Source organism: Chenopodium quinoa, unplaced genomic scaffold (assembly GCF_001683475.1).
Source record: "Chenopodium quinoa cultivar QQ74 unplaced genomic scaffold, ASM168347v1, whole genome shotgun sequence".
Taxonomy (NCBI): Eukaryota; Viridiplantae; Streptophyta; class Magnoliopsida; order Caryophyllales; family Amaranthaceae; genus Chenopodium; species Chenopodium quinoa.
The window spans coordinates 43,795-57,030 of record NW_018744589.1 but is presented as its reverse complement, the minus strand read 5'-3'; the positions used below and the strand labels follow the sequence as shown (position 1 = coordinate 57,030).

At 35.2% G+C, this 13,236-nt stretch overlaps 1 protein-coding gene across 1 annotated transcript; it reads right to left on the bottom strand.

The window, feature by feature from the left end:
* Positions 1 to 924: 924 nt before the first annotated feature.
* Positions 925 to 12,029, bottom strand: LOC110699509 (protein TONNEAU 1b-like). The gene is made up of 8 exons (XM_021877000.1): positions 11,786 to 12,029; positions 11,045 to 11,177; positions 6,895 to 6,983; positions 6,657 to 6,779; positions 4,459 to 4,589; positions 4,341 to 4,366; positions 4,096 to 4,252; positions 925 to 1,266 (listed from the first exon to the last, which is right to left on the bottom strand). The coding sequence occupies exons 1-8, from the start codon at positions 11,870 to 11,872 to the stop codon at positions 1,218 to 1,220; spliced, it is 795 nt and encodes a 264-aa protein (XP_021732692.1). The 5' UTR covers positions 11,873 to 12,029; the 3' UTR covers positions 925 to 1,217.
* Between the last annotated feature and the right edge of the window lie 1,207 nt (positions 12,030 to 13,236).

Here is a 13,236-nt window from a genome sequence, read left to right as displayed (position 1 = left end):
GTGCCAGACTGGTAGAGAACAGAGAAATACAGCGGAGGCTCTGATACCACTGTAAAGGATGAAATCAGAAGGAGATTTCAACCCAGAAAATACAGGGTTTCCTTGAGATGAATTAATTGAAAACAAGAGAAAAGAAGGGATAACAGAATAGAGAGAGAAAGAAGAGAGATAGAGGGGTAAGATTCAGTGTATTAATTCCTTACCACAACTTAATACATTGCATGACTTATATAACCAGCTAATTAAGCTTAAAACAAAAGCTAAAAGGAATCTTATAACCACCAGGAAAAAGACAAAAACCGAGTAACATTCATAACAAATTGTAGATTTGTAGTAACTAATTTTCCCGCTAAAACCAAGCCAAATATTATTTGAGCTGTAACATGTTGCCCTCGTGGTGAAACACAATGCAGACACTAGTATTACATTGGAAGCTCGAAATGCAAACACTGTTGCCTAGTGAGGTATCTACGCATTACAGCCCCTATCACAATGAAAAAAACACTGCAGCCTAGTGAAGGCATATACGGTTTGAGCCCCTAATCACAATGGCAGTATCTAACATAAACACCTTCACAATGGAGTAAGCCAACCAACGGAAAACTCAGTAGTGAAAATGTGCAAACTAATGCAGGTTGAAATAAAGGTATAATTGATTATGTATTATGTGATTTTGAATCTTATTGTACATGTCGGAACGGAGGCTATTTACTTAGTTTAAATAAAAGTTGAAATTCATTAAGTATTCGTTAAATCTTGTCTTGACTTCTGGTCAAACGTTGGTTGTTTCCACACCAGACTGAAGTTACCAATTGTGGCAAAAGGGACTGATGGTTCACTTGAGAGTGAGGGGGTAACAAAGGGTCGCCGAAATGGGGTATATCAGCAATTCGGCATAATCAAATGCATATAATAATCTATACCCTATACCCTATCAAATGCATATAATAGATGAAGCTCAAATCATTCATACAATAATCACGAGCTCAACTCTCGCAAGAAAATAACCCGCAGACAAGGAGCTACAATAAATTCAAAGGCAGAGGGCCACCACACATTCTGAATTAGATTGGAAAAACACACTAGAAAGGAATGAATTACATTGCAGATTCACCATATATAAGATCATAAAACTCACTACCTCAATAAACTAATCACAATGGTACTCGCATATGGAGCGCAAAGATAGACATAAACTACAAGTAAAGTGGTACAGGTTACATGTGATCTACTCCATCATCCTCAGAGATTCCATCCCCACCATGCCTGCGACAAAATTAGGAATTCAAAAATGAGATCATTCCAAGTATATGGATTATCAATATATTCAATGGTTTTACGGATCAGGAAGGGCAAAAAAGAGAAATGTAAAACTAATACAGCCTATACGGTAATCTAAACACATGGCAATATAAACGTTAAATGCAGTGGGAAATAAACCAAATCCAAAGGTGCATCAGAAGCATTATGCATATTATAACAAATCATAATTTCACAGATTCACTTCAGTCAAGTGGTCCTTTATGAAGTTTCCTAGGAAAAGTATGTTGATAACAATTATTAGTATACAAACGTATTCAAATCATATAAAAGGAACTGATACAGCCACAGAAAACCTCAAGAATCACCACCCCTTTTATATGTGTCAATAGGGGTGTCAGTGGGGCGGGTCAAGTAGGAGACCCGCCCCATCCCCGTCCCAATGGGGCAGGGATGGGTCTCGATTTGGCGGGTGGTGGGGCGGGGATGGAGATAAAAACCATACCCGCCATGGGTGATGGGGCGGGTTGGATTTTAAGTTGCACCCGCCCCGCCCCACCCGCCCCACTTCATACCCGCCCCATCCCCACCTCATACCCACAACTATATATTTTTTAAAGCAAAATTACATACTTTTATTTTATAAAATAATTACATAAAATAAAATATTAATTATAATACTTTGTACGACACTTATATTATAACACAAAAATGTGTATAGAATGTTTTATTTTATAATTCGTATTAATTATGTAAGATTGTGTATTTGAGATACGGATATTAGGTGGATCTTGGGTGGGGATTAGGCGGGTCTTTGGTGGGGATTAGGTGGGGATGGATATCCAAGTGGGGGGTGGGGCGGGGATGGTTTTGGAGTTGTACCCGGTGGGACGGGGATGGGAATGAAAATTGGACCCGCCGCGGGGATGGGGATGGGGATGGAGATGAAAATATTAGGTGGGGATGGGGATGGGGATGGGAAGGCCAACATCCGCCCCGCCCCGCCCCATTGACATCCCTATGTGTCAATTTGGCAACTGAACGTCACTATACCAAAAATATTACATCCTTTTTTGCCGAACTATAGAGAGAAACTAATGGAGGTGTTCAGGAAGGAGTGAGGAGAGTGGTAGATTCCATGGGGTGGAGTAGTTATCAAACCTCATGGGCAAGGTGTTAAAGCGATAACAATTTCACAGATTAGGGAAATGATTGTGGTCTTGTTGGTGGATGAAGGATAAAGAGTGAGGGTAGGCAAATAAAGGAGATCAGGTAGGAATAATGAGATAACAGATGAGCTCAAATCTTAAGTCCGGTTCGGTATCATATTTGGCTTTTATTTTTTGAACTGGAAACTAATAAAGCTACATCACTAATACTTTGAAATTTATACAGGCACAAGGAGGTCCAGATACAAATCAAAGAACAGGGAAAATTTACAACTAACAAAATTCATTATAATGAAAAATGGAATAGGTTTTATATTTCTGCAAAAGCCACTTATTTGGACCGATGGCAAGAATACCACTACAGTGTTGCTTTAGGCCATTTTATTTAATTGAATCAATTGGAAAGATTGAATAATTCTATACGCTTGCACTATTAAATGAATTATAAATTCAAGGTTGGAAGAAGAGAAAAGTGAGAAAGAGAGTAATAGAGCGAGAGTGAATAGAAAAAGGCAGCAGCTGCAACAACCTGGCCATGGTGTTGATTTTGGCAGTTTGCATACATATAAAAGAGGTGGAAAGGGGCATTAACAGGTAACGGGATACTGCAAAGGATCCTGGGCTGCCTCACTGGCCCTTGCTTGAGTTGCTACACCACCACAAGGTCCACAACTAACTGTCATGAAACTGAATAGAGAGAACAGCAAAAGGGGGTTGAGTTCTAAAAGAGAAAAAAGAGATAAGAGGCTTTGACAGATAAGGGAGATAGTTTGTGAGGTCTAAGAGGTTGAAGGTTTGTTATCCTTCAAAGTTAAAACATTTATTAATTTATGAGATTTGCTGGGGGGGGGGGGATGAATCTACAACAATGCCGAATGGACCCTTACTTTTTTCAGCAGTAGAGAAAGCACCATAAAAGTTGCATATGTGGAATTGGGAAATATGACCCATGACAAGGATACTACAAGGTGTTCTCTCACTCAATTCAGCTATATTACACAAAATTCGAGTACTGTAGGACATGAACACATGCTCAGGTCTCAGATGACATTAGGAAAATTCACACTTAATTTCCAAAATTGTGTGTCAAGTGTCCATACCTATATTAGATTGCAGAGTAACCAACATGACAATATTGGTACTATAGGTGAAATGAAATATGAAGGGCTCGGGTAATATAGCTCTCTAAAAATTAAAAAACACCCAAATAGAGATAGGCTAGCCGTTAGCAGCATGGAGCCATAAATGAATGCTACACATGTATACAACCTATTCCGAACACACATAAAGTAACCTGGTTCATATCTTAATTGTATTTGGGTAGCCTGTGAAGGTGTTACCATATTACTCAACTGTTTAAATTCTAGACTTCGGGAAAAACAAACGAAACTTCTCAGATCACAAACCCGACAATTAAGTAAGCTTAATTATCGCAAGGTTATTAGGGTTAGTCTGTGAAGGACTGAAGGTGTTACCATGTTACTCAGCTGTTAATATTCTAGACTTGCAACTAAATGATAAAGAAAAAAGAAAACACACAGCTTCTCAAATTCCAATCACTCAAGAAAAAAGATAAGCTCTAGAGGTAAAAAAAAAAAAAAAAAAAAAAAAAAAAAAAAAAAAAAAAAAAAAAAAAAAAAAAAACTAGAGAGGAGGGGAGATAGACCTCCATGAAGAAGTTAGATTCCGAGTTTTCCTATCCAATTGTAAGTTTTCCAGGGCAGCTGAAGCACGCATCACATCCTCTGGCAATTCTTCACCATCATATCTCCAGTTGTAATCATCTTTCCTGTAGCTAGATGTAGAAGACCCTGCTCTCCTCTCTGACATGCATTATATATCATCATTTCAGGTAATTAAAACACCAAAACTCTCAACGGATTCCAGAAAAAGGTACAGCTTATTCCTTACCAGATGCCTGAGACCCCGGATGCGATCTGTTATGAGTATGTACAATAATTAGAACTTAAAGAGGTGAAGACCTTGTAAAAAACACAACATGCATCAGTGGGGTTTCAAGTATAAGTACCTCACTAACGGAGGTAAGCCTCCAGCAACAGATGATGATGATGGTCTTCGAACGTTGCGTGGCTCAACATTTGACGAAGACTCGTTTTCAGTATTCAATCTCCTTCCACCGCCTCTCACTTGGGCTAAATTCTACACAAGTCAACCAGTAGCATGCAGTTAGTATAATAGAGTACTAGCAAGAAAGAAGACCAGACATGATCCTAATATTTGGAAAGCTTAGCAACTATACAATCAATCTACCTATCTATACGTAGTAAATTAAAACACAAAGCTTTAGGGACACAAGTTGCCTCCCCTTTTATCTTCTTTTTTCCTTCTATAATTATTCATGCCTCTTTTCCCTAGTCTCCACCCCTCTTCCCCTTCATCTTTCAACAATTAACGTTCAGAATTAATCCCTCACTTAATCCTTAAATTCTTTCAACCTAAACTGAATCTCTCATATAATTAATACTAGTATCAATTCTCATATACCCCACCCCTCCCAACTTTTATTCAACCATTTTACGAATTCAAACTAAACCATTGGATCCAATGATGTATCAATAACTGAAAGAGAAGAAATTAACACGATAGGAATTTTATCATTGATGATTTATAATTAGATAAATCAATGGTACATCCATTGTGCACGTACATCTTAGGGCGTGTTTGGTATCCCTGTCATTCAGCTTTTGGGTTTTAGATTTTTATAAATTATACGATATAACTTGTATAATGAATTAAAAATTAGTCAGCCTTCAGATAATCATTAATTTTGAAAATTGACAACAAAAAAGTGAAAATTACTCTTTTTTTTTATTTTATTTTTTTGTCATTCTTTTTATTTCCATGTTTTTGGTTTTTGTTTTCAAAAAAAACTGAAAACTGGAAACAAAAAAACGACAATAAATGAGCCCTTAGTTTTTCTCCTGTAGCAAATTCTTAAACCTATTTTGTGATAACTTTTTTCTAGACAATATTGAGCCCTATGAAGGCTATGATTACATAATCATACATCTTTCCAGATTTTTATCCGTTCTAGGTACATATGTTATGTGCATACCAAACACTGCCACCTCTGATATTTGAAATTTGTAACTCTTAACTATTCCCATATTGTTGTAAATTTACCTCTGTTACCAAGCAACTCTTACTTTCGAAGTCAATACAAAAAGAAGATGAAAAGAGGTACTTAGCAAGATTAGCATGATGTGAGGTTAAGTGGCCAAAGGTTCCAACGATAAGTAATCAACAATCACCCAATAAAATTCATATGTATGGCCCTCAACAAATATGCCCTAGTGAAAATCCAGCAAAGTGTGACAACTCAAGACCCTAATCATTTATTCACTTGGCAGCTACAACTGTGAGACTCAATTATTCAAGACTTCAGTATCCAGCTCACAATACACATAAAATGAACGATCTATTAGAATTTATGCGTGATCTATTAGAAGATCATGCGGCTACTCAATGAAACCAGCTCTGCTATGACATTCAATAGACACTCAGCACAGCTAAGCTTTTGTGGAACCTCTCCAGCAACCCCCCCCCCCCCCAGTATATAAATGCTACCTAGTGACATCAGCCCACTTATGACCTTCAACAGAGACATTCAGCACATATTAAGCATCATAAATACCGCCTTAAATATGTTCCTTTTCTTTAAATTACCCTCGAAAACATAAGTACACAGCCCCTCCGAAGTGAACCCACATAGAATATATACCAATACTTAGCATCAACCACATAAATACATAACACATATAAGACATGGACAGCAATTAATGAAACTAAGACTAAAGAAAAAGGTTAATGGGATACATAGCCTGTATATTTTTATCAGCAGTTATATAGACCTTATATCCTACGATCCAAATTATCATTGCTACACATTACAAAAATAATAGGAAACCACATTAAATTCCAATATAACTATAAGTATTACCACGAGAATAATTATACTTAAAGGTAAAAACTTAGGAAAGAAGTCAAATTTTTGCATTAACTACGATGAAACTCCTTCTGAATTTTAAAAACAATAAAGTTACAATGACAATATTGTTAAAAGATGGAAATTTAAAACCATACTGAAAATATTGGCCTACTAGAAATTTTGTTTTCTAAACCAACACGAGGTAAATTCTTTAAGAAAGAGAACCCCATCATTTTTAACATGTTCCAAAGCATGATAGTGTATGTCATTAATCATACCTCAAACTTTAAAAATCCTTCAAGAACATCTAAAAGCACAGGACCACTTTCTCCATTCCTGCTAAGATCATATCCATTTTTGCTGCTAAATTCTTTCAACTCAGCTTTCCAGAAATCTTTCGGCTGCAAAACAAAACAGCAAAGATACATAAAGAATGAGTATTTTGACCAGAGGTAGTGGTACTATGACTACTATCATCTTTTAATGGATTCTGCAACAAAAATTGGTTCTAGATACCAAGTTACACTCTGGAAGATAAACTTTAAGCGTGTGATTTAGCTGTGCCCAGTCCATGTATTCACATATTAGAGCAGTAAGAAGCCTCCCTGCATTTGAAAAAAAGATTCAACTAAAGTTACACACTAAAGAAAGAGTTAGAACTGGAAATTTGAGGTTCTGTATCAAAAACAAATAAGCCACATTCAAATAATACAATTTAACTGCCAGGATCAAAGAACCACATAAAGATATTTTCACACAACCAAGGCAAGCCCCCAAACCCTAATTTCAATTGGGAGATGAGATCTTCTAACCATAGCTTTCTGAATCAGAGACAGGGATGGGGTGACAGCATAGAAGCAGTTCATCAATTCCCTCTGATAATACATAATTGTCCATCATGTCAATAAGTCCATTAAATCTTATCAAAAGCTACCTTTGAATAAGACATTATTCTAATGTATGTTAGCTAGCTGGGGTCATCCCAGTTTGTTTATCATGCCCTTCTGCCTCCTCAAACAAACAACATTCTAATTTCTAAATTTGAACACACCATGAATTATGATTAACAGTTCTAAATCAGCTACACATTAACTGTGATAGCTCACTAAAGTGCAGAAAATAAACAGCAAACCAGTAACTTCTAAAACTAAAAAGTCCATTAAGGGAAAAAATTTATCAGTATATGAATTAGAAAATGTCAGAAAAATAAAATTTTCTGAAGTAAGCAATATACGAAGTATGAAATTGAAAATGTCAGAAAAATAAAATGTTCTGAAGGAAAAACTTAAAATGGAGAAATAACTGTAATTCCTCCATTCCAAAAAGAATTTCACACTTTCCATTTTGCAGTATCCCAAAAAGAAGGTTACGTTTTCCCTTTGCTCTCCGCCCCCAGCAATTTTTTTTCTCTCTTTTACAACACTTTCTCTTACTTATGTACTGTGTACCCACTATAATTCAACAGTTAATCTTATTTTCAATTTCAATCCCACGCCTGAAGATCATCGGGAGGGATGAAGTAATTGAGATGTTGTACGGTTGTACCCTTAACACTAACACATATTGCACCAAGAACCTGCAAGGATATGATAACATCAACAATGCTACTCATAATACTTCATCTAAGCACATGAATCCTTCAGTTCCACAATCCATGAGTTGAGAACAATAGTCTATATGCTTTCATTTCTGTCCCAAAGAAAGGCATGGAAGACGGGAAGACTACATATATTAAAATATACAATATGGAGTTATTAACAGCACCAAAGCTCTATATGATACCTCATTCTACCCCAACTTCCACAATGTTCCAGGAAAGATGTCAAAGGGTGATCTACAAAACTAACAACACTCCAGTACGCTTACAGAAGCTCATATTTTCAAAATAACAGAAACATGAGGAAAAAGTTAAACCCTTTCACATAGTCCAAACAGCAAAGTCTTCTAATACAAACCTAGATAAATATATCAATTGACAGCAATTTGACCTGAATCCAATCCACGTCTGACCCAATCCAAAATAAAAAGTCTGACCTGAGTACGAAAAAGAAAATTCGAGCCTGAATCCGATAAAACTCCTAATCCTAATAGGAGTCGGATAGGACTGCACTGCATTCAACCGAGTCCAACCCATACGTTCTACCATGTTTGATAGTATAAATTAAGCCTAGCCTGAAACTTCACTTTTTCCTCCATCACTTTTCTAACTCTATTTTCCCTATCTTTCTCTCTCCTCACCAGTTTTCCTCCTATCCGTTCCCCAGCCTCTGCCAAAATTTATTTGGAGTTGTACTGTTGTAGAATTCTGTCAACATTACAGCAACTTCAACTTCTTCTCCTCTTAAATCTCTCACGAACATCTCACTTGTTCAAACATTTATCAATCAATCAGCAGCCTAAAAATTAAAATTTAAATAGGAACAACAATAAACGCATAATCTCTCTCTTCCTCGTCTATTGAATTTGGAATGGTTTCTCACACTACTGTTTGTATATGTAAATTTGTCATGATTTGAAGCATGAAGCCTAAAGCAACCAAGGTTTTGATATTGAAGTTCATCTCAAAAACAACGAGCGCATTGTGCCATGGGGCTTTCCTCTCTGGAAACAATATTAAGAAATGTTTTTTTTTTAGATAGGATTTTTTTACTCTTATAATTGTTCAAGTAATAATTATCATTATTTAACTGTGTAAGTGTTGGGGATTAGGAGTATCAATTTCACTGTTTGACTGCTACTAGCTTTTAGGCATTTAAATGAAATTTGGAATTTCATATGTAAATCTGAAAAGGGGTAATAGAAAATCTATTTATTAAACCGATTTGGAGTTGGGGGTCAAACATGGCCATGTCCATCAGATTTGGAGTCCAATCAGTGAATCAGGCATATTCGGAGTCAGACTCAAATTTCAGCTCATTTATTATACAGTTCAGATTTTAGACCTTGCATACTTTGACCTGAGTCCAATTCACCGCCATAGCTAAGAGCAATGGCGTCCACAACATTGGGCACTAATGAACAAGAATTTAAATGCATGGTCATGTTATTCCATCCTGATAAGGAGAATTATCTTAAAGTGGCTCCATGTGAACATTGGACCAGACAGACCACCAAGAAAAAAGTGATTCACATCAGCATAATTACATGACTACATAAGAACTACTGCAGTATTTAGTATATCACTCAAACATAGCAAATGCACAAACCAATCAATTGCTTTGTTGCCCCTACAATGTATGGTCAATAAATATGTTCTAAATTTTCTAAGCAACTCCCTTAATCAATTATAACAAAATTAGTTTTCCATCAACCTAAAGTTACTCTCGGATGTCTGAGTTATAATTAAGTATAATGTCCTTAGATTCTCCTATGAACACTTTTTGAGAATAAGAAACTTGTTCATTAAACTAGCAGGCGGGTCACCCAAATGCCAAGCCTTTTCCGCCACCAACTCGACGTCGTCAAATATAAAACTATCCAGAATTTCACTTATCTTATCAAATTTTAACTTACTTACCTAGAACTTATATTATTAGAACTTATTAGACCCGGAATAAGTGAAAATATAGTCCCCGGCTAATTTGAACTTATTAGTCCTCAACTAGGGTGTGTTCAATTCACATGAACTTGTCTAAACTTAACTTATTAGACCTTATTCCCCTAATTTTTATGTTATATTTATATGTACACCTAATAAGCTTATTAAACCTAATTAGCCCTAAAACTATTTTTTTTAGGAGAACAAAGCACACCCTTATATAGTCTAAACTTATTAGCCCTAAACTTTAAAGCCAAAACTTTGTGCATTATTTAAACGTAAATTAACTGTTTGTACTTGAAGTTAAATGTAAATATGGTGAGGAGAACAGGACCTTAACCTACAAGATGATAGCAAAGTGACTTTGTACCAAGTAGGTCAAAGGCAATACCTAAACTCCGAAGAATATTATTCTCCTTAGCCGTTTCAACACCACCAAACTAAATTTGTAATCAATCTTCATTACTCAGAGTCTCAGAGGACAAGCCCAAATCTCCTTAAACATTGTAAAAAGACTTTTCAAAAGATTAAGACAATATCATTATTTTTAAAACTTAGTTGTCCATTTCAAAGTATTCCATAAATTAAATAAGCAGCCGATTGGAAAACTACTAAAAAGCCAGAATATTTATTTCTAGAGGTCAATTGTTCATTTATTTCTAAGTATTCCAAAAATAAAATAAGCAAACACTAATATTGTCTGTTCCACTACATTACTATTGCTTCTTCGTCTACCATTTCCTGAAATAGAATTATCTAAAATAGTACAATCACACCTCAAAACTTGATGAGCCAATTCATAATAGTCTCATAAGAAAGTAACTAATAAGCCACACTAGTTCCTCAAATAACTAAAGTTGCACTCACCATCACCACCTCCTCTTCCCCCCCCCCCAAAAAAAAAAAAAAAAAAAAAAAAAAAAAAATAAAAAAAATTGCTTCTTGAGAGTAGAAGTGAATCTTCCACGACTATTAATCATCTATTACTCTTGTGACCAGCACTAAAGCACAATGATAGCTCGAAAATACCATGATATTAACAAACCAAACCAGAAACCAAAAGGAGAAATGATAAGGCTAAACCGCTAAATAAATAAAACTGTAAAAGTAGGGGGGATCATAAGCCACCTGAAGGAGAAGCATGAAGTTGTTTGGCACGATCATTGCAGCTACCCAGTAGTGCTGGAGGCAATTCTTCTTCTTTCTCAACAACTCGATCCTCTTCCTCGATCGCTTCAAAAACACTAGCTCTAAGCTCGGCCTAGGGAAAACAATGAAATCGATTAGCCACGTATTTACCAAGGAAGTGCCACACCCAGATTAACCATAAGAATGATCTAAATAGAAGTGAACAAATTCAAAACAATAAACAGTTGCCAAATTAAATAAATAAATTGCGATAAATTAGGAGTAAGTTGTGAAATTACAGATGCTAATTTTACATCGGTAACTGATCAATCTAACTGAACTACACATTAGCAAACTCTGCTTCAAACAAACAGAAATGTTACGTTACCCAAATTCAACATCCCAGAAAAATCTTTCAATTTTAGCTACAACCTTGAACATTTAGGCAATAACCCAAATCAAAATCCCCAATTTTGAAAAGAAAAAAGCCCTAATTTCAAAAAAACAAAAAAAAAAAAAAAAAAAAAAAAAAAAAAAAACCATTACATGGATGATGAAATCAATTGGATTCTGCAAAATTTTCAAACCCTAAATTGTAAAATTCATAAATGGCATTGGAAAATGGCAACAAATTCCCAGCTCATAACTACATTTAAATGTTAAACCAAACAGAAACTACAAGAACAAATTAAAAAGGGGAAATGAACAAAAAAAAAGGGGGGGAAATTGAAGAAAAATTACTCGGATCTTAGCGAGAACCCCTTTCTTCTCAAGAGTACGGGTGACAAGGGTTTTAAGGTCCATCATTTCTCTGGTGTAATCATCCATTTTTGAGTGATTGAAGGTTTCGTCGTCGTGTAGTTTCTCCTCTCAAACCAGGTCTTGGAACTCTGGATTTGCTTTGCTTCCGAAGTGAGAGAAGAAAGGGAAGGTGGGACAAATTGTTGGAAAATACTTTTTTTTTTTTTTTTTTTTTTTTGAAAAACTTGTTGGAAAAATACTTCAATATTTCCAATTCAAATTACCAACGTATGTTGTTTTGTACGTACTAAGAACTTCTTTGGTTGAACGGAGAAAGTAGAAATTCCCGTGAAAACTCAATGCCCATGAAATTATAATTTTTAGAAATTGTCAAAATTTGTTTGGTTGAATGTGGGAATTCCCATGGGAAGTTTAACTTATCTAAGGGGGACTAGGTAAGTTAATTCCTCCATTTTGTGGGAAGTAGAAGTCCCACTTCCTACATCATTGTCAACCAAACAAGTATATAGAAATCTATTTCCTAGGAAAATAAACTTCCCATGAATTTATTAGGCAACCAAACAAGTCCTAAGTATTTTCAATTTAACTTACCTTTAATACTTCCTCCGTTTCTTTTTAGTTGACACGTTTGTCATTTTGTCAATGCACTTATTCAAGCATTAATATCTTTAATTATCGATGAGTAAAAATTTTGAAAAGTTGATATTTTGAAAGTATATAACGTTACGAATCTAACAAAATCCCACATGACTATATTTTTTCATTACGTATAAAGCACAAAATACGGTCAAAGGGAGGTGGATGAGTAGTGCTAAAGTCAAAACGTGTCAACTAAAAAGAAACAGAGGTAGTATTAGGAAAATTTATTAAAAATAAGTCAATCTTTAGTCGGTTTGCTCAAAATAAGTTAAGCTTTTAATTAACTCAAAATAAGTCGACCTTTTCTACCCTTTTACTTTAAATGCGTTTTTTTACCAGTGACCTGCACAACTATTGACCATTGAGGTTGGTTAATGGGGAAGAGAAAGTGAAAAAATAAAAAATGAAGAGAGAGAAAGTTTTGGGAAAATTTTGCAATAACCAGGTTGTAGAAATAATCGGTTATTTGCATGGGGTTATAGAATAAAATATTCCAACTTGATGGGTTTTCATGTCTACCCATGATGACATGACACAAGAAGATTGTGACTCCTATGTATTTGATCAATGACTAAGATTTATTCTGAATTTATAACCATTTTAATTTTTGTAACGGCCATAATTTTTAAAATATAATTCTAAAAACAAAATTACCAACGACTCTATTTTTTTTCCTCTATAAAATGACTAAATGAGCCCAATATTGAGGTACTTTGAAACACTTTTTGTGAAAGTGAATATTATTGTCTTGTAAACCAAATTGTGTAGAGATGAATATTCCAAAATCCAAT